The sequence below is a fragment of the Chiloscyllium punctatum genome, chromosome 36 (assembly GCF_047496795.1).
Source record: "Chiloscyllium punctatum isolate Juve2018m chromosome 36, sChiPun1.3, whole genome shotgun sequence".
In the NCBI taxonomy this organism is placed as follows: Eukaryota; Metazoa; Chordata; class Chondrichthyes; order Orectolobiformes; family Hemiscylliidae; genus Chiloscyllium; species Chiloscyllium punctatum.
Window position 1 is genome coordinate 24,188,888 of NC_092774.1, and position 17,071 is coordinate 24,205,958.

General features: G+C 47.6%; 1 protein-coding gene across 1 annotated transcript; it reads left to right on the forward strand.

Moving 5' to 3' along the window:
* The first annotated feature begins 15,896 nt into the window (after positions 1-15,896).
* LOC140460248 (uncharacterized) lies at positions 15,897-17,071 on the forward strand. The gene has a single exon (XM_072554686.1). The coding sequence runs from the start codon at positions 15,995-15,997 to the stop codon at positions 17,000-17,002; it is 1,008 nt and encodes a 335-aa protein (XP_072410787.1). The 5' UTR covers positions 15,897-15,994; the 3' UTR covers positions 17,003-17,071.

Consider the following 17,071-nt stretch of genomic DNA (forward strand, 5'->3'; position numbering starts at 1 on the left):
CTACTTCACACTGAGCAAGTTTCAGCTGGCTCAGAGTCTCCAATGTTCATTGCTGTGTTTACCGCCAGCTCAGAGAAAGAACAATAGGCAGGACGCAGGAGTGAATAACGATCCTCGTGAGAGGGCGAATAACTGTTAATGGAGACTGTTAGTGGCTAACAATACGTCGTGTGTCATAGCAGACGAGGTGATAAACAGGAGTCTTTCGTGTGGTAGGGGTCAAGGACATGGGGGGCGTTCAGGCCCTATAGTTATAGAACTCGATATTGAAGACCGGAGGGCTGGAAGGGCTCCAAGTGGAAAATGAGATGTTGTTCCTTCATCTGGAGCGAGAACACTGCTGCAAGCCTGAGACAGGGATGTTGGCCAGGGAACAGGGTGATGTGTTAAAGTGGCAGGCAACCGCAAGGTCAGGGCCTTTAGTTTCTGCGGGCAGAAGCGGGATGTTCTGCGAAGCAGTCACCCAGTTTATGCTTCATGCTACGTTGGGGAAACGACACTGTGAGCAGAGAATGCGGTGGAATGAAATAGCAGCAGGGAGACTGGATGAGAAGCAGCTGTTCGGGAAAGTCTTTGCCGCTTGCTCAAATGTATTTCATACTGAGCATGTCTCAGGTCGCTCAAGAGGTCTGGGGCTTTACCTGCGTGCGTGCTTTCTGGCTCGTTGGTCTAGGCGTATGATTCTCGCTTAGGGTCTGTTGCTGCGCTGATTTGCGAGAGGTCCCGGGTTCAAATCCCGGACGAGCCCGTGTTTTTTTTTAACTTGACTTGTGCAAAACTGCCTGATTGACTTTCTCAAAAAGCACCTGCGTGAAACCAGCGTGGGCTGCTTGGAGTACGAATGAGGCAGAAAACAGAGAAATGAAATGATTGGAGATCGTGTTCAACAAGCTACTTGGATGCTGCCTGAACTGCTGTGCTCTTCCAGCACCACTAATCCAGAATCTGGTTTCCAGCATCTGCAGTCATTGTTTTTACCATAGTGCTCAACAGGTTGACGTGAGTGGTGCGGTGTTTGAGGAATGTCAGCAATCAAGGTAGATTGGAAAATTGGGACAGCTCTCCTCGGAGAACCGAACTTTTCCAAGTCATGAGGGACCTAGAAACAGGAAATAATGTTGTGAAAATGCTCCCACGCCTGAAAGGATCCATAACGATTCGGCAGAATTTTAGAGTCACGAGCAAAAGAAGTAAAAGTGACATTAGGAAGAACGTTTTCGTACAGGGAGTGGTGAGGGTCAGTAAGTCCCTGTCTGACATTGACAAAGAGGAAGATTCAATGGACCCAAAAGGGAATTCGGTGGTCACGTTCAGATGTGCAGATTTCCGCTGAGAAGGCGAGAGAATGAAATGAAACGACTAGAGTCACACGTTTACTTAAGCGTAGAACCAGCAGAGCGAAGGTGGGCCGCAGAGCCTCCGTCTGCGCTGTGACACATGTTGTGATTCAGTGTGAAATCACAGTTCGACCGACAGAATGTGGGAATTTAGAAAAAAGTTTATATTTACACAGCCTCCATACGTCTGCGAAACAGCATATCACACGACAGCAGTGGAGGTCTTTGACATCAGGCTCGAAGGTGCCTGCCGCGTGCCAGACAAAAACCTGAAGTGTTCTGTGCAACGAGCGTCTCCAAGCGGCAGCAGAGTGGCGCAGCGGGAGCGTGCTGGGCCCATAACCCAGAGGTCGATAGATCGAAAGCAGATCACTGTCACCTTGATCTGCTTTCTTCAGCAAGCTGCCTTTGCATCTACTTGCCGATGTTCATATCGATCCACTCCATTCAAACGGCATGGGTTTTAGAGGTCTCAGTGATATTCTGTTCTTGGTCGGTTTCCTCTGAACTGAATCGCAAAACCGGTTCTCTTCGATGCTAATGAGCTGGTAAAGTTGAAACTCAGACATCGTCCCCCACTATTAGGACGGATACCACCGATTGTGAATAACCTCAGAGAGAGACAAGTGACAGACAGTCGCCGTGGAATCCATGGGCTGAATGGCTTCTGTCTGCGCGACAATGATGCTACGTGTTGCTCAGGGAGCAAAAATGGTTCATTTTTAACCGTCCCTTCCGTGTTGGACTGCCTGCAGTCCCTCAGCTCAGGGCCGTGGGGATGACTCTCAGTGAGTGAAGGTTTCACGCGGATTCTCTTCATCTGGGACACTTGGGGCTCAGATGTTAACTGCTGCGCGGTCGCAGCAAAGAAAGCGATGCCCACTTTGCAATAGACTTTCCGTAAGATTGCTGCGTGAAGACGATTTCTGAACACCAAGCAGGCTGCACAACAATGTGAATTTACCTGGGCGAAGAGTCCTCGGTGTTCATTTCTCTCTGTCCTGCCAGCACAGCATCTTTCTGTCTCTCCGATAACAGACCTTTGGAGAAAGTTCACAATCAAAGTTGTTCATGTTCCCCGCATTAATGTAACTGACACCTCTCACCCCAAGAGTTTCAGAGAGAGAGAGAGAGAGAGAAAGAGGGAGAGAGAGCAGAAGAGCGAATGGACTCTTACACTCCCCCAAACCTACATTCCCCCACCCCCCCCCACCCCCCAGAACAACGTGCAAGTAGAAATAAAATGGTTTAATTATCCGCCAGTGGAGATACTCCTGTTCCTGGGGAAGAGACAAACATCAGCCCCCCGGGGACAGAATGACAAGCAGATGTTCTGGAAAGGCTTTGCTGCTTGCAATTCTTGCAGCAATGTGGAATGTACTTCACACTGAGCAAGTTTCAGCTGGCTCAGAGTCTCCAATGTTCATTGCTGTGTTTACCGCCAGCTCAGAGAAAGAACAATAGGCAGGACGCAGGAGTGAATAACGATCCTCGTGAGAGGGCGAATAACTGTTAATGGAGACTGTTAGTGGCTAACAATACGTCGTGTGTCATAGCAGACGAGGTGATAAACAGGAGTCTTTCGTGTGGTAGGGGTCAAGGACATGGGGGGGGTTCAGGCCCTATAGTTATAGAACTCGATATTGAAGACCGGAGGGCTGGAAGGGCTCCAAGTGGAAAATGAGATGTTGTTCCTTCATCTGGAGCGAGAACACTGCTGCAAGCCTGAGACAGGGATGTTGGCCAGGGAACAGGGTGATGTGTTAAAGTGGCAGGCAACCGCAAGGTCAGGGCCTTTAGTTTCTGCGGGCAGAAGCGGGATGTTCTGCGAAGCAGTCACCCAGTTTATGCTTCATGCTACGTTGGGGAAACGACACTGTGAGCAGAGAATGCGGTGGAATGAAATAGCAGCAGGGAGACTGGATGAGAAGCAGCTGTTCGGGAAAGTCTTTGCCGCTTGCTCAAATGTATTTCATACTGAGCATGTCTCAGGTCGCTCAAGAGGTCTGGGGCATTACCTGCGTGCGTGCTTTCTGGCTCGTTGGTCTAGGCGTATGATTCTCGCTTAGGGTCTGTTCCTGCGCTGATTTGCGAGAGGTCCCGGGTTCAAATCCCGGACGAGCCCGTGTTTTTTTTTAACTTGACTTGTGCAAAACTGCCTGATTGACTTTCTCAAAAAGCACCTTCGTGAAACCAGCGTGGGCTGCCTGGAGTACGAATGAGGCAGAAAACAGAGAAATGAAATGGTTGGAGATCGTGTTCAACAAGCTACTTGGATGCTGCCTGAACTGCTGTGCTCTTCCAGCACCACTAATCCAGAATCTGGTTTCCAGCATCTGCAGTCATTGTTTTTACCATAGTGCTCAACAGGTTGACGTGAGTGGTGCGGTGTTTGAGGAATGTCAGCAATCAAGGTAGATTGGAAAATTGGGACAGCTCTCCTCGGAGAACCGAACTTTTCCAAGTCATGAGGGACCTAGAAACAGGAAATAATGTTGTGAAAATGCTCCCACGCCTGAAAGGATCCATAACGATTCGGCAGAATTTTAGAGTCACGAGCAAAAGAAGTAAAAGTGACATTAGGAAGAACGTTTTCGTACAGGGAGTGGTGAGGGTCAGTAAGTCCCTGTCTGACATTGACAAAGAGGAAGATTCAATGGACCCAAAAGGGAATTCGGTGGTCACGTTCAGATGTGCAGATTTCCGCTGAGAAGGCGAGAGATTGAAACGACTAGAGTCACACGTTTACTTAAGCGTAGAACCAGCAGAGCGAAGGTGGGCCGCAGAGCCTCCGTCTGCGCTGTGACAAATGTTGTGATTCAGTGTGAAATCACAGTTCGACCGACAGAATGTGGGAATTTAGAAAAAAGTTTATATTTACACAGCCTCCATACGTCTGCGAAACAGCATATCACACGACAGCAGTGGAGGTCTTTGACATCAGGCTCGAAGGTGCCTGCCGCGTGCCAGACAAAAACCTGAAGTGTTCTGTGCAACGAGCGTCTCCAAGCGGCAGCAGAATGGCGCAGCGGGAGCGTGCTGGGCCCATAACCCAGAGGTCGATGGATCGAAACCATCCTCTGCTATTGTTCCCTGTCACCTTGATCTGCTTTCTTCAGCAAACTCCCTTTGCGTCGACTTGCAGAGTGTCCAAATGGCGCGATCGTATCGAAACGCTCGCCAAATCCACTCCATTCAAGCGGCTTGGTTTTAGAGATCTCGGTGATATTCTGTTCTTGGTCGGTTTCCTCTGAACTGAATCGCAAAACCAGTTCTCTACGATGCTAATGAGCTGGAAAAGTTGAAACCCATGCCTTGCGGTTTCGGCCATTCCCTGCAGTAATTCGTCACCCTGGTTCAGACGTGAATGACAAGCATGTCAGAAACCGCATCACGACTCAGACATCGTCCCCCACTATTAGGACGGATACCACCGATTGGGAATAACCTCAGAGAGAGAGAGAGAGAGAGGAGGACAAGTTCAAAGTTGTCATTTGATGCATTCGTGTCAATGACGTCTCCGACCCCAAGTGGTCGGGAGAGAGAGCAGAAGAGTGAATGGGCTCTGCCTTCCACCAGCACAGCTTGTAAGTTGAAACAAAATGGTTCAATTATCCGCTCGTGGAGAGAGCCCGGTCCCTGGGGACGGGACAAACAGCAGTGTCCTGGGAGCAGGAGACAGACGGAGAAGTAGATGTTCTTGAAACTCGTTGCTGCTTGAAATTCTGGGAGCAATGTACAATGTATTTCGTGCTGAGCAAGTCTCAGCTGCTTCTGGAGCTGGCTGCGCCCATGGCATGTGGCTCGTTGGTCTCTGGGTATGAACAGGTTGACGGGAATGGTACCGTGCCTGAGGAGTGTCAGTTCTGAAGGTAGATTGGAAAGTTGGGACAGATCTCCTTGGACCTATGGTTACTGTGGAGGAGGATGATAAGACCCAGAACATCGAATAAAATATTATAGTGTGAGCAACATAAATGATATATTGAGGAATCCGAGATTGCTGTTGAGTCTTTCATCTTTTAAAACGGGTTGTAGATTTCGGTTCATTAATCTGTAAATCCCAGAACTTTTTAAAAGTCACATTCTCCAGATAACTTAAGGTTCTATAAAAGGAGGTGACACCTCAGGTCAGACAATGCATGAAAGCTGTGAGGGTAGGGTCTACCTGTATCCTAATCTTGAGTGAGACTGGTTCTATTTCCAAATATATAATCCTGCAAACGCAGATTCACCCCAAAGACTTCTATATGTGAGTGCATGCATGAGAGAGAGCGTGTGTGTGTGCATGTGCATGCTGGGTACAGTGTGTGTGTGTCTGTGTGTGTGTGTGTGTGTGTGTGTGTGTGTGTGATGGAGTAGAAGCATGTGAGATGGTGTATGCGTAGGTTTGAGTGTGGGGATGTATTACTGTGTGTCAGAGAGAGAGCATGTCTATCAGAGAGGGTCTGTACGAGGGTGTGAGTATGTAAGAGAGTGTGCTTGTGTGTGAGAGAGTGTATTGTGCAGCTGGATCTCCTGTAGTGTGACGTGAACCCAGGGTCTCGGCTGAGGCCATCCTCATGTGTTCTAAACTTGGCTATCAGCCTCTGCTCGGCCATTAGATCAAAGAGGGCTGAGGCACGAGAAAGGACGGGCGGGGGCAATGGTGGTGGTGGAGAAGGGAGAGAAATGGAGAGGGGACAGAGGTTGGGGAGTAGAGAATGACTGGGGTTCAGAGGGTTGGGGAGAGAATTGGGGTCCAGTGTGAAAAGGGGAGAAAGGGCGGGGGCAGTGGGTGGGGAGAAAATGGACAAGGGGCAGAATGGGAAGCGAAAGACAGCACAAATCCCACCTTCCCCAGGACTGGTGTCAGTGTCCCACGAACTGGAACCCACTCTTTCCACAGCAGATTTGGGGCAACCATTTCGCAATATAAGCATGGCTAAGGCATATCATCCCTGCAGGCCATTCACACCGACCTTCCCAACAGCATCCCTCTTAGACTCACTCGATTACGCTACATCCTTGCAGTTCCCCATGGCTATTTCCTGATGAAGGGTTTTGCCCGAAACGTCGATTCTCCTGCTCCTCAGATGCTGCCTGACCTGCTGTGCTTTTCCAGCACCACACTCTCGACCCTAATCTGCAGCATCTGCAGTCCTCACTTTCGCCCTGTAGGGGGTGGATGTTATATTCCTAGTCTTTTAAATCTTTTAAAATCATTTTCCCTCACCCTAAACCTATACCCTGTAGTTTTGGAATCCCTCTACCCTGGGGAAAAGACAGAAACGTTGAGCAGCCAAACAAAATGCAAAAGGAATAACATGTCAAGGCACAGGGGAAAAAACATTTCGACAAAAACTTGCTTTGGTATTTTTCTCTCGTATTCGCATTTACACACAACACCAGGTTACAGTCCAATTGGCTTGTTTGGAAGCACTGGCTTTCCCAGCGCCGCTCCTTCATCAGGCGGTTGTGGTGAAAAAGATCATAAATTCTGTGCCTTACGATTCTGTGCACGTCAGCTCCTTTCCATGGACCAATGAAGAACCTTGGAGGACCGGAAGGAGACTGGCCCTCCTGCCAATCAGAGCCGGCCATGGTCGAAATGTGGAGGTTGGACCGTGAGATCTGAAGTTGCTGCCGCCCCTTTCTCTGTGAACTTCTCCCCAGACTGTAACTTCCTTCCTCTGTCTAACTTTTGTGAGTACAACAGTCTGTTTCTCACCACATTTTCCATTTTTTGTTTCATTCTGGGTTTCAATTTTTAACTTGCAGCAACTGAAAGGAAAGAGTGAATCGAGGGAGGGGACAGACTCTGGAAAAGTTCATCCAGGTCTGTGTCTCAATTTGCAAGCACATGGCAAATGTAGTGACAGAATCTATAGCCTTTGGTGTTTAAAATAAACGCAGAGAGGAGGGACATTGTTTAAATGGTGATATGTTGAGATGTGGTGAAAGTGGAGATCAGAGTTGAAAAGTGGGGCGCTGGAAAAGCACAGCAGGTTAGGCAGCAACTGAAGAGGAGGAGAGTCAATGTTTTGGGCCCGAGCCCTTCATCAGGAATGATGTATGGATGGACAAAGGGGCCTCAACGTCCTTCTGCACCAGTCACTGTCAGTTGTCAGACAGAAGCAGCAAGCAATCAGCAAGGCAAGTGATATATTAGCAAGAGAAGTTGAGTTCTGAAGTGGGGATGTCTTCCTGCAGTTAGGTCAGTCATTGAATGTATTCAAGGCTGAGTTCATTTGACTTTGAAGAACAAAGAAGTGGATGGGTATTGGGGGAAGGTAAGAAAATGGTTTTAAGACCAGTGTAGAACAGTTACAGTCATACAGCACAGAAACAGACCATTAATTCCAACTAGTCCATGCTGACTGTGTTCTGAAACTAAACTAGTCCCACCTGCCAGTGTTTGGCCCAGAGTCTCTGAACCTTTCCTATTACAATTGCAACATTTAAGTGGCATTTGGATGGGTATATGAATAGGAAAGGTTTGGAGGGATATGGGTCGGGTGCTGGCAGGTGGGACTAGATTGGGTTGGGATATCTGGTCAGCATGGGTGGGTTGGACCGAAGGGTCTGTTTCCATGCTGTACATCTCTATGACTCTATGTACTTATCCAAATGTCTTTTAAACACTGTAACTGTACCTGCATCCACCACCTCCTCTGGACATTGATACCACATGAGAACCATTCTCTGTCTTAAAATAAAAAGGTGCCCCTCATGTCTTTTTCAAATATTTCTCCTCTCATCTTCAAAGTTTGCTCCCTAACCTTGAAACACCCATCCCGGGGAAAGAATACCTGCTGTTCACCTCATCGATACCCCTGAAGATTTTATAATCCTCTCTAAGGTCATCTCTCAACCTCCGATGTTACAGTGAATAAATATCCCACCCTGTCCACCTAGATGCCGGTATATTTATATCCAGTTATGAACTGTTCAATGCTGGTGCCGACTGGAAAGACCAAATGACCTATTCCTGCTCCCAATTCTCACACTCTGTGTCCAGGACAGCAAGAGACCATATGACATAGGTGCAGAAATTAGGCCATTCAGCCCATCAGATCTACTCCACCATTCAATCATTACTGATACGTTTCTCAACCCCATTTTGAAATGTTGATTTTGGAAAGGCAGATCAGGGCAGGATCTGTAAAGTTAATGGGGTGTGTTGTTGACCAAAGATACCTTGGAGTGCTGCTTCATAGTTTCTTGAAGGTGGAGTCGCAGGTAGACAGGATTGCGAAGGAGGTTTTTGATGTGCTTGTCTTTATAGGTCAGTGCATTTTAGTACAGATGTTGGGAGGTCATGTTGCCCCTGTACTGGACATTGATGAGGCTACTTTTGGAATACTGTGTTCAGTTCTGGTTACCCTGCTACAGGAAATGTGTTGTGAACCTTTGAAAGGGTTTGGCAAAGATTTACAAGGCTATTGCCAGAGTTGGGGCGTTTGAGCTCTCGAGAGAGGCTGAATAGGCCGGGGCTGTTTTCCGTGGAGCATTGGAGGCTGTGGGGTGACCTTATAGAAGTTCATAAGGAGCATGGATAGGGTGAATAGCCAAAAACATTTCCACATAGTAGGGAAGTCCAAAACTAGAGGGCACAGATTTGAGGTGAGAGGGGAAAGATTTAAAAGGAACCTTATGGACAACTTTCTCACACAGACTGATGCAAGCGTGGAATGAGCTGCCAGAGGAAGTGTTAGAAGCTGGTATAATTACAGCATTTTAAATAGCATCTGGGAACAGGGTGAATTGAGAGGGATATAGGCTAAGTGCTGACAAATTGGACTATGTTAATTTGGGATATCTGGTCAGCACAGACAATTTGGACTGAAGGAAAGTAGAAGTATTGTTGTGAAGACTGGAATTTCAGAGCAGCTTTCAAAGATATTTTGTCCTTACTGGGAGCAGAAGCTACAATGAAATCTTTCATTTGAGAGACAGCAACTGAAGTGAGGACATCCAGGATTTTGATGGAATGTGGGAATTTGTTGCCATGTGGGGTTGAAGTGTTTCAAGTAAAGTGTCCTGAGCGGGAAGCCTCGTGAATGGTTAGGTGGGTTTTTGCTTTAAACTGGTCATTACTTTCAGCCCCTAAAAATGTATTTCCAATGCTGTGCATCAGAAGGAGTGGTGAATCAGTTACTGGTATCATCAGAAGTCTTACAATTTTCAGTACTGCAGGTATTGCATTGTTGCATCAGCATTGTAAAGGTTACTGGCAGCAGCGGGAGGTGTGGGCTGTATTCACTGGAAGCGATGAAGCAGTTAGATAACACACATATGAGCGAGCAGAGTGGGACTTATCTTTCAATTTGCAGAAGTTGGGAGGTTCTGGGAGCTGTGGTTCTGGGCAAACACAACTGCAGTAAATCATAGAAACCCTCCAGTGTGGAAGGAGGCCATTCAACCCATCAAGTCCACACTGACCCATCGAACAGCATGCCACCCAGACTCACCCTATCTCGTTGTTTCTGCTGGTGGGTTAGACTAAGTAACAAGATTAGGGGTAGGTTTTAGGCATAGGAGGAGGGACTACGTTTCCTGGAGAGTGGTGAATCTGTGGAAGTCTTTGCCCAAGGAAGCAATACAAGCAGGCATATTCAAGACAATCGATGGGATTTTGGATGGTAGGTGAATTTAGGGTAGTCAGGACAATGCAGGTAAGAGGAGCTGAGATGATGGATAGATCAGCCATGACCTTAAAGAATGGTGGAGTAGGCTCAATGGGCCAAATGGCCTCTTTCTGCACTGCAGGGATTTTATGATTGCTTCATATGGTGTATATCTGATATTCGCTGTTGTACACGCTGCATGGCTATGTTTTTTCACCTTTTCAAATAGTAATGGAATTACATCTTTTTTTTGGATTCATTTTTATTGAACAGGTCAACAGGAAGTCTTTCAGCAACTTTACTGGCTTTCTTTCCTGAAGCAGCCTTGACATTTCATTTTCATATCCTTGATTCAGCCCCATTTCCAGCACTTTTGTAGGAAGGTTGTTCCAGGTCATTGTCACCTAAATGAAGTTTTCCTCTTTATATACCTAATGCTACCTTGCTGAATGAGTGTTTTCAGTTTTCTGTGTCATGGATAATATATGATCAGCAGGTATCTGGCAATCTAAGGAATTGTCACCGATGTTATGTTCATTTGACTGTACCGACCGTGACTTATTTCATGATTTCTTTTGCAGGAAGACATTGGGAAAGAAATCTGAAACCAAAAGATACATCAGCTTGTGACTGAGCCACTTGATTCATTGGGACTTGAATATCAGCAGCCATTCCAGTCGAGAAGAAATGTTTGCTTTTGTCTGCTTGGACACTGGTGTGGCAGGAAGAATACTGATACACCCGAATGAGGGAGATTCAGTGCGGTGACTGTGAAAAGTACAGTACTTCACACCAGTTACTCAGCTTGGAGGATCAAAGAGACCGTTCACTTGCTCTCCGTGCGGGAAGGGCTTCACCCGCTCCTCCCACCTGCAGAGACATCAGTGAGTTCACCGACCATCGCAGGGGGATTGAAGGAGCTTCGGCCGAGTGCCGTTATCGACTGCATTAATAACCCAGTTCTGGGGACTCGCGGGTTTGAATCTCACCACAGCAGGTGGCGGATCTCCAACCAACACTATACACCAGATATATTGATGACATTTCTTCCTCTGGACCCATGGTGAGGAGTCACTGAAACAACGATACTGTGATATTAACAGGTTTCATCCCACCATCACACTCGCCACACTCTTTAGTATCTGTCTCATTTTTGAACACATGCAGCTCTATCAAGGATGGGTATCTCAGCACTTCTCTGTACCGCAATCCCACGGATAACCTGACAGTGCTACACTTCTCTAGTGAAACATATTAAAACAGCCACCCCCTCTGGACAAGCCCTTCACATACATAGGATCTGTTCAGGTGAGGAGGAACATGGCAGACACTTGGAAGTACACAAGCATGCTCTCATAAGAACGGGGTACAATGTTCAACTCATCAACTGCCACTTCCAATGTGTCACAGCAAGAAACTGGAATGACTTCCTTTGGGAGACAGACACGAGCTGCAACCAAAATGGTACCATTTGTTGTCCAGTACTTCTCAGGAGCCGAAACACTACGCCATGTTCTTCACAGCCTGCAACACATTATTGATGAGGATGAGCACCTCGCCAAGACCTTCCCCACGCCTCCACTTCTCGCCTTCAAACAACTGCCAAACTTTAAACAGATAATTGTTCTCAGAAAACTGCCTGGCCTTCAGGACAACACAATACAACTCTGTCACGGCAGATGATGAAAAGACGTATCAGAGTATTGACACGATTACCACCATTACACGTGGGGACACCACCTACCATGAGTGCAGCAGGTACTCATGTGACTGAGCCAACATTGTTTTATCTCATACGCTGCAGGCAATGATGCCCTGAGTCTTGGTATATTGGCGAGACCGAGCAGAGGCTACAGCAACAGATGAATGGACACTGCGCAACAATCACCAGCCAGGAGTGTTCCCTCCCAGTCGGGGAACACGACAGCGGTCCGGGACATTCAGCCTTGGACCTTCGGATGACCATCCTTCAAGGTAGACTTCAGGATGGGCAACAACGGAAAGTGGCTGGGCAGAGGCTGATAGCCAAATTCAATACCCATGGAGATGGCCTCAACCAGGACCTTGTGTTCATGTCACACTACAGGTGACCCCACTATAATATACATTCTCTCTCTCTCTCTGCCTGTCTGTCTGTCTCTCTCTCTCTCTCTCTCTCTCTCACACACACACACACACACAAGCATGCATTCACACAAATACGTGCTCCTCCAAACCAACACACTCACACAGACTCTCTCTCATACACATGCGCTCTCTCAAATGCTCTCTCTCTCACACACACCCTCTCACAAACTCTCCCCATTACACTCTCTCACGCACACATGATCACTCGGTTTATCCTGCACACACTCGCACACATAAAAGTTTGTGGGTTGAATTTGTACTTGCAGAATCGCATTTTATTTTGCTCAAAAACTCAGACACGTAAGGTTCTGTAATACCACGATAGAAATACAATCTGTCTGACCTAACATTGGGACACAGACAGACTTTAACTTAACACCTTCAATGCATTATCTGATTGAGATGACACCTATTGTTAAAAGCTATGTTGAGAACGTAACTTTTGAAAAGTTCTGGAATTTACATGTGAAGGAATCAAAACTAACATGGTCATTCTAAAATATGGTAGAGGTCAGCTAAAGTTGTTTGGTATTCCATTCCATGACACTGCAATCCTGTTGCTATAAAGTCTGTGTGTTATGATTCTGCTCCACAACCAACCGATGAAGGAGCAGCGCTTCGAAAACTAGTGATTCCAAATAAACCTGTCGGGCCACAACGTGTCATTGTGTGATTTTTAACTTTGAAAATGTCAGTAATGCCAACATCTCCATACTGCGCATGCTTCTCAGTGTCAGCAATGCACTGCGCATGTGCCACAGTGTCAGCAAAACATTACGCATGCTCACGCAACAAGCGGAAACATTACATGACCTTGTTCTGATGGATCCATGAGAAGCTCTGGATGACCGGATGGCGACTGGTCCTCCTGCCAATCACAGCAAACCCATCGTCAGGATGCGGAAGTAGGACCATGAACTTCTGAAATTGCTCCTGCTGCTGCTCCTCTCTCTCTGAATGAAGATTGAGCTTCACCCCAGACTGCAACTTCCTTCCTCTGTCCAACATCTGTGAGTACAACACACTCTTTTCTCAACCCCTTTTCCATTCTGGGGTTGAGCTGTTGACTTGCAGGAACTGAAGAGAAACGGAGTGAATCCAGGGAGAGGACAGACTGTGGGAAAGTTAGTCCAGGTCTTTTTTCAATGGCAAATACAGGAGAATTGACATTTCAGGCTCGAGCCTTTCATTAGTAATGATGTGTGGATGAACAAAGGGGCCTCTGCGTCCTTCTAATCCAGTCAGTGCAAGTTGTCAGACTAGTGAAGCAAGTAGTGAGTAAAGCAAGTGGTATATTAGCAAGAGGAATTGAGTTCAGAAGTGGGGACGCCTTCCTGCAGTTTGGGCGTAATTGAATATATCCAAGGTTGAGTTCATCTGATTTTTGAACAACAAAGAAGTGATAGTTATGGGGGAAGGCAAGACAAATACAGATCAGTTATAGAAACAGACCCTTCACCCCAACTAGTCCATGCTGACTATGTTCTCAAACTAAACTGGACCCACCTGCCTGTGTTTAACCTATATCCCTCTGAACCGTTTATATTGGACTCCTACAGATGTACAACATAGAAACATACCCTTCGGTCCAATTTGTCCATGCCTACCAGTTATCCTAATTTAGTGTATTTGCCAGCCCTGGGCCCATATCCCTCGAACCCCTTCTATTATAGACCAATCCAAATGCCTTTTAAATTCTGTAATTATACCAGTCTCCACCACTTCCTCTGGCTGGTCATTTCATACATGCACTAATCTGTGTGAAAAGGGTCCCCTTACATCTCTTTTATGTCTCTCCCAGTTCGCCCAAAACCTTTAGTTCTGCACTCCCCCACCCCAGGAGAATACTTTGTCTATTTACCCTATCCATGCCACGCAAAACCTGTGCGTGCTCCTGGTTGTCGGTGAAAACTGCGCGTGATCTTCTTTTGTTGGACCAATAGGAAGCCCTGGAGGACCGGAAGGAGCGTGTAATCAGAGACATCTCTATTGTCTCTGTCTCTCTCTCTCACAATCTCAATTTCTGGACGGGACAGATTCTGGAAAAGTTGAGCCAGGTCTGTGTCTCAGTTGGCAAACTCATGGAAAATGCAGTACCACGATGTGAAGTGATATTCCCTGTTGGGGGGTAAACAGCAGAAAGGAGATGCATTGTTTAAATGGTGATATATTGGGATGTGGAGAAAGGACTGCAAATGTTGGAGATCAGAGTCAAAACGTGTGGTGCTCGCAAAGCACAGCAGATGAGGCAGCATCCGAGGAGCCGGAGAGTCCGCGTTACAGGTACGAGCCCTTCATCAGGAATGTGTATAAAGGGGCCTCAGCGTCCTTCCATACCAGTCAATGCCAGTTGTCACAGGTGCAGCAAGCAATGAGCAAAGCAGGTGTTATATAAGCAAGAGGAATTGAGTCCAGAAGTGGGGATGTCTTCCTGCAGTTATGGGATCATTGAATATATTCAAGGCTGAGTTCATCTGATTTTGGAACAACAAAGAATTGGATGTTTATGGGAGAAGGCAAGAAAATGGTTTTCAGACCATTGCAGAACAGTTCCTGAGTCAAACAGCACAGAAACAGTCCCTTCAGTCCAACTACTCCATGCTATGTTCTCAAATTAATCTAATCCCACCTGCCAGTGTTTGGCCTATATCCCTCTGTCACAAAGCTGGTCCTTATACTAAAAGCTGGTCCTTCTTCTCAAGGATGCTGTGTCCTTGGTTTTTTTTCAGAGGGGTGGTAAAAAGACCCGGGCTCTGAAGCGACTGGTTTAGTACAGAGATGAAAAACGGTATTGGGAGGCATTTTTGGTTATATGTGAACAGATGAGACTTGAGGCCAAAGCTTTTATGTTTTAGAAATGACCTGTACAATAAAAGGGGAGTGGTCAGTCCTGAAAGCTGAAGTCTCGTTTGGGTGAGTTAAGCAGTGGTCTATGTGGAGAAAGGCTGCTAACACTGTCTCCTTCTGCCCTTCTAACTTCAACTGTAAGTCTCTGTTTCAGTTTTACTTTGTTTAAGGGATTTGTTTTTTTTTGGTACTGCTGTGTACCAGCATTGCGAAGAGTATTAAGAGTTTCTCCACAGCTTGTACTGTACTTAATAAAGTTTGGTTGTTCACAGAAGTTGGCATATTGCAGTGTAAGAAGCTCAAGCAAAAGAACTTAACAAAGGAACCTAAGGGATAAGTCTTTCATGCAGAAAGTGGCGTGTTTAAGGAAAGAGCTGTCAGAGGAAGTGGTGGGTGCTGGTACAATTATGACATTAAAAGGCATCTGGATGGGTATACGATTAGGAAGGGTTTAGACGATATGGGCCAAATGCTGGCAAATCGGCCGAGATTAGGTTAGGTTATCTAGTTGGCACGGATGAATTAGACCGAAGGGTCTGTTTCTGTGCCTAATATCTCTATCACTCTGGCTTGCCACTAACATTTGCCACATCTGTGTGTACAGTTGCTCTCTGGTGTCAGTGTCAATGCCTTGATATCTCACTCTTAACCGGACTGGCAGTGATGACTTTTGTAATCTTTTCTTACAGACTATCTGAAGACAGAAGTTTCAAAGTCAACAGATAAAGGGCTGATGTTCAAAATGTTGATTCTCCTGCTTCTCTGATGCTGCTTGCCGTGCTGCACTTTTCCAGCGACGCAGTTTTTGACTCTGACTCTCCAGCGTCTCCAGTCCTCCCTTTCACGTCAGTATCTGACAGTTACTCAATCCATCAGGACCACAACAATTTTCAACTATGATTCTGTGAGAAGGAGCAAAGCTTTCTTTTTGGTTCCTGTTTGAGTCCGGGGGCACTGGTTGAAAGACTCGACTGTTGCAGCGCACTGAGTGTGGAGCCTGAAACAACTCTACTGCCTGGAAAGAAGAATTCATGGCGGGGTTGTACACGTGTGTGTGCAGCTGAAGCTTCGGCCATGGAGAAACCCGAGGAAACACAACCTGTTGAGAAACCATGGAAGTGTGGCGACTGTGGGAAGGACTTCCGTGTCCCATCTGTCCTGGCGGCTCATCAGTGCAATCACACTGGGAAGAGGCCGTTCTCCTGCCCCGAGCGGGCGAAGGGCTTTACCTGCTCTTGTGTCCTGCTGGCCCACCAGCAGACACACACTGGTGAGAGGACGTCTTACTGCTCCATGTGCGGGAAAGGGTTCACTTGGGTGGACAACCTCCAGACCCACCAGCGATTCCACACAGGGGAGAGGCTCTTCAGTTGCCACGAGTGCGGGAAAGCCTTCAGCAATTCCTCCGACCTGCTGAAGCACCAGCGAGTCCACACGGGGGAGAGGCCATTCAGCTGCCCCGAATGCGGGAAAGCCTTCAGCGACTCCTCCAACCTGCTGAGGCACCGGCGGGTCCACACGGGGGAGAGGCCCTTCAGCTGCCCAGAGTGTGGGAAGGCCTTCAGCAATTCCTCCAACCTGCTGGCCCATCAGCAGGTCCACACGGGGGAGAGGCCCTTCAGCTGCCCAGAGTGTGGGAAGGCCTTCAGTAAATCCTCCAACCTGCTGGCCCATCAGCGGGTCCACACGGGGGAGCGGCCCTTCAGCTGCCCAGAGTGCGGGAAGGCCTTTAGCAATTCCTCTGACCTGCTGAGACACCGGCGAATCCACACGGGGGAGAGGCCATTCGCCTGCCCTGAGTGTGGTAAGGCCTTCAGCAATTCCTCTGACCTGTTGTCCCACCGGCGGGTCCACACCAGGGAAAGGCCATTCAGCTGCCCCGAGTGTGGGAAGGGGTTCACCCGCTCCTCCAAACTGCTGGCCCACCAATGGGTCCACACTGGGGAGAAGCCGTTTGCCTGCCCCGACTGTGGGCGGAGGTTCACATTGTCCTGCAACTTGCAGAGGCACCAGCGGGGGCACCAGTGCATCCAACAATCAGATTCCACCAGTGATGCTGCAGTGGGTCACCCACAGGGCTGAACCTCCTGCCCATTCTGACAGTGGGTGTAGTGGGTTTTTTTTGTTTTGTGCTGGACTCACCATTCCCCC

Coding starts and splice junctions, on each gene's coding strand:
- LOC140460248 (XM_072554686.1), top strand. CDS start 15,995: ATGGAGAAACCCGAGGAAACACAACCTGTTGAGAAACCATGGAAGTGT.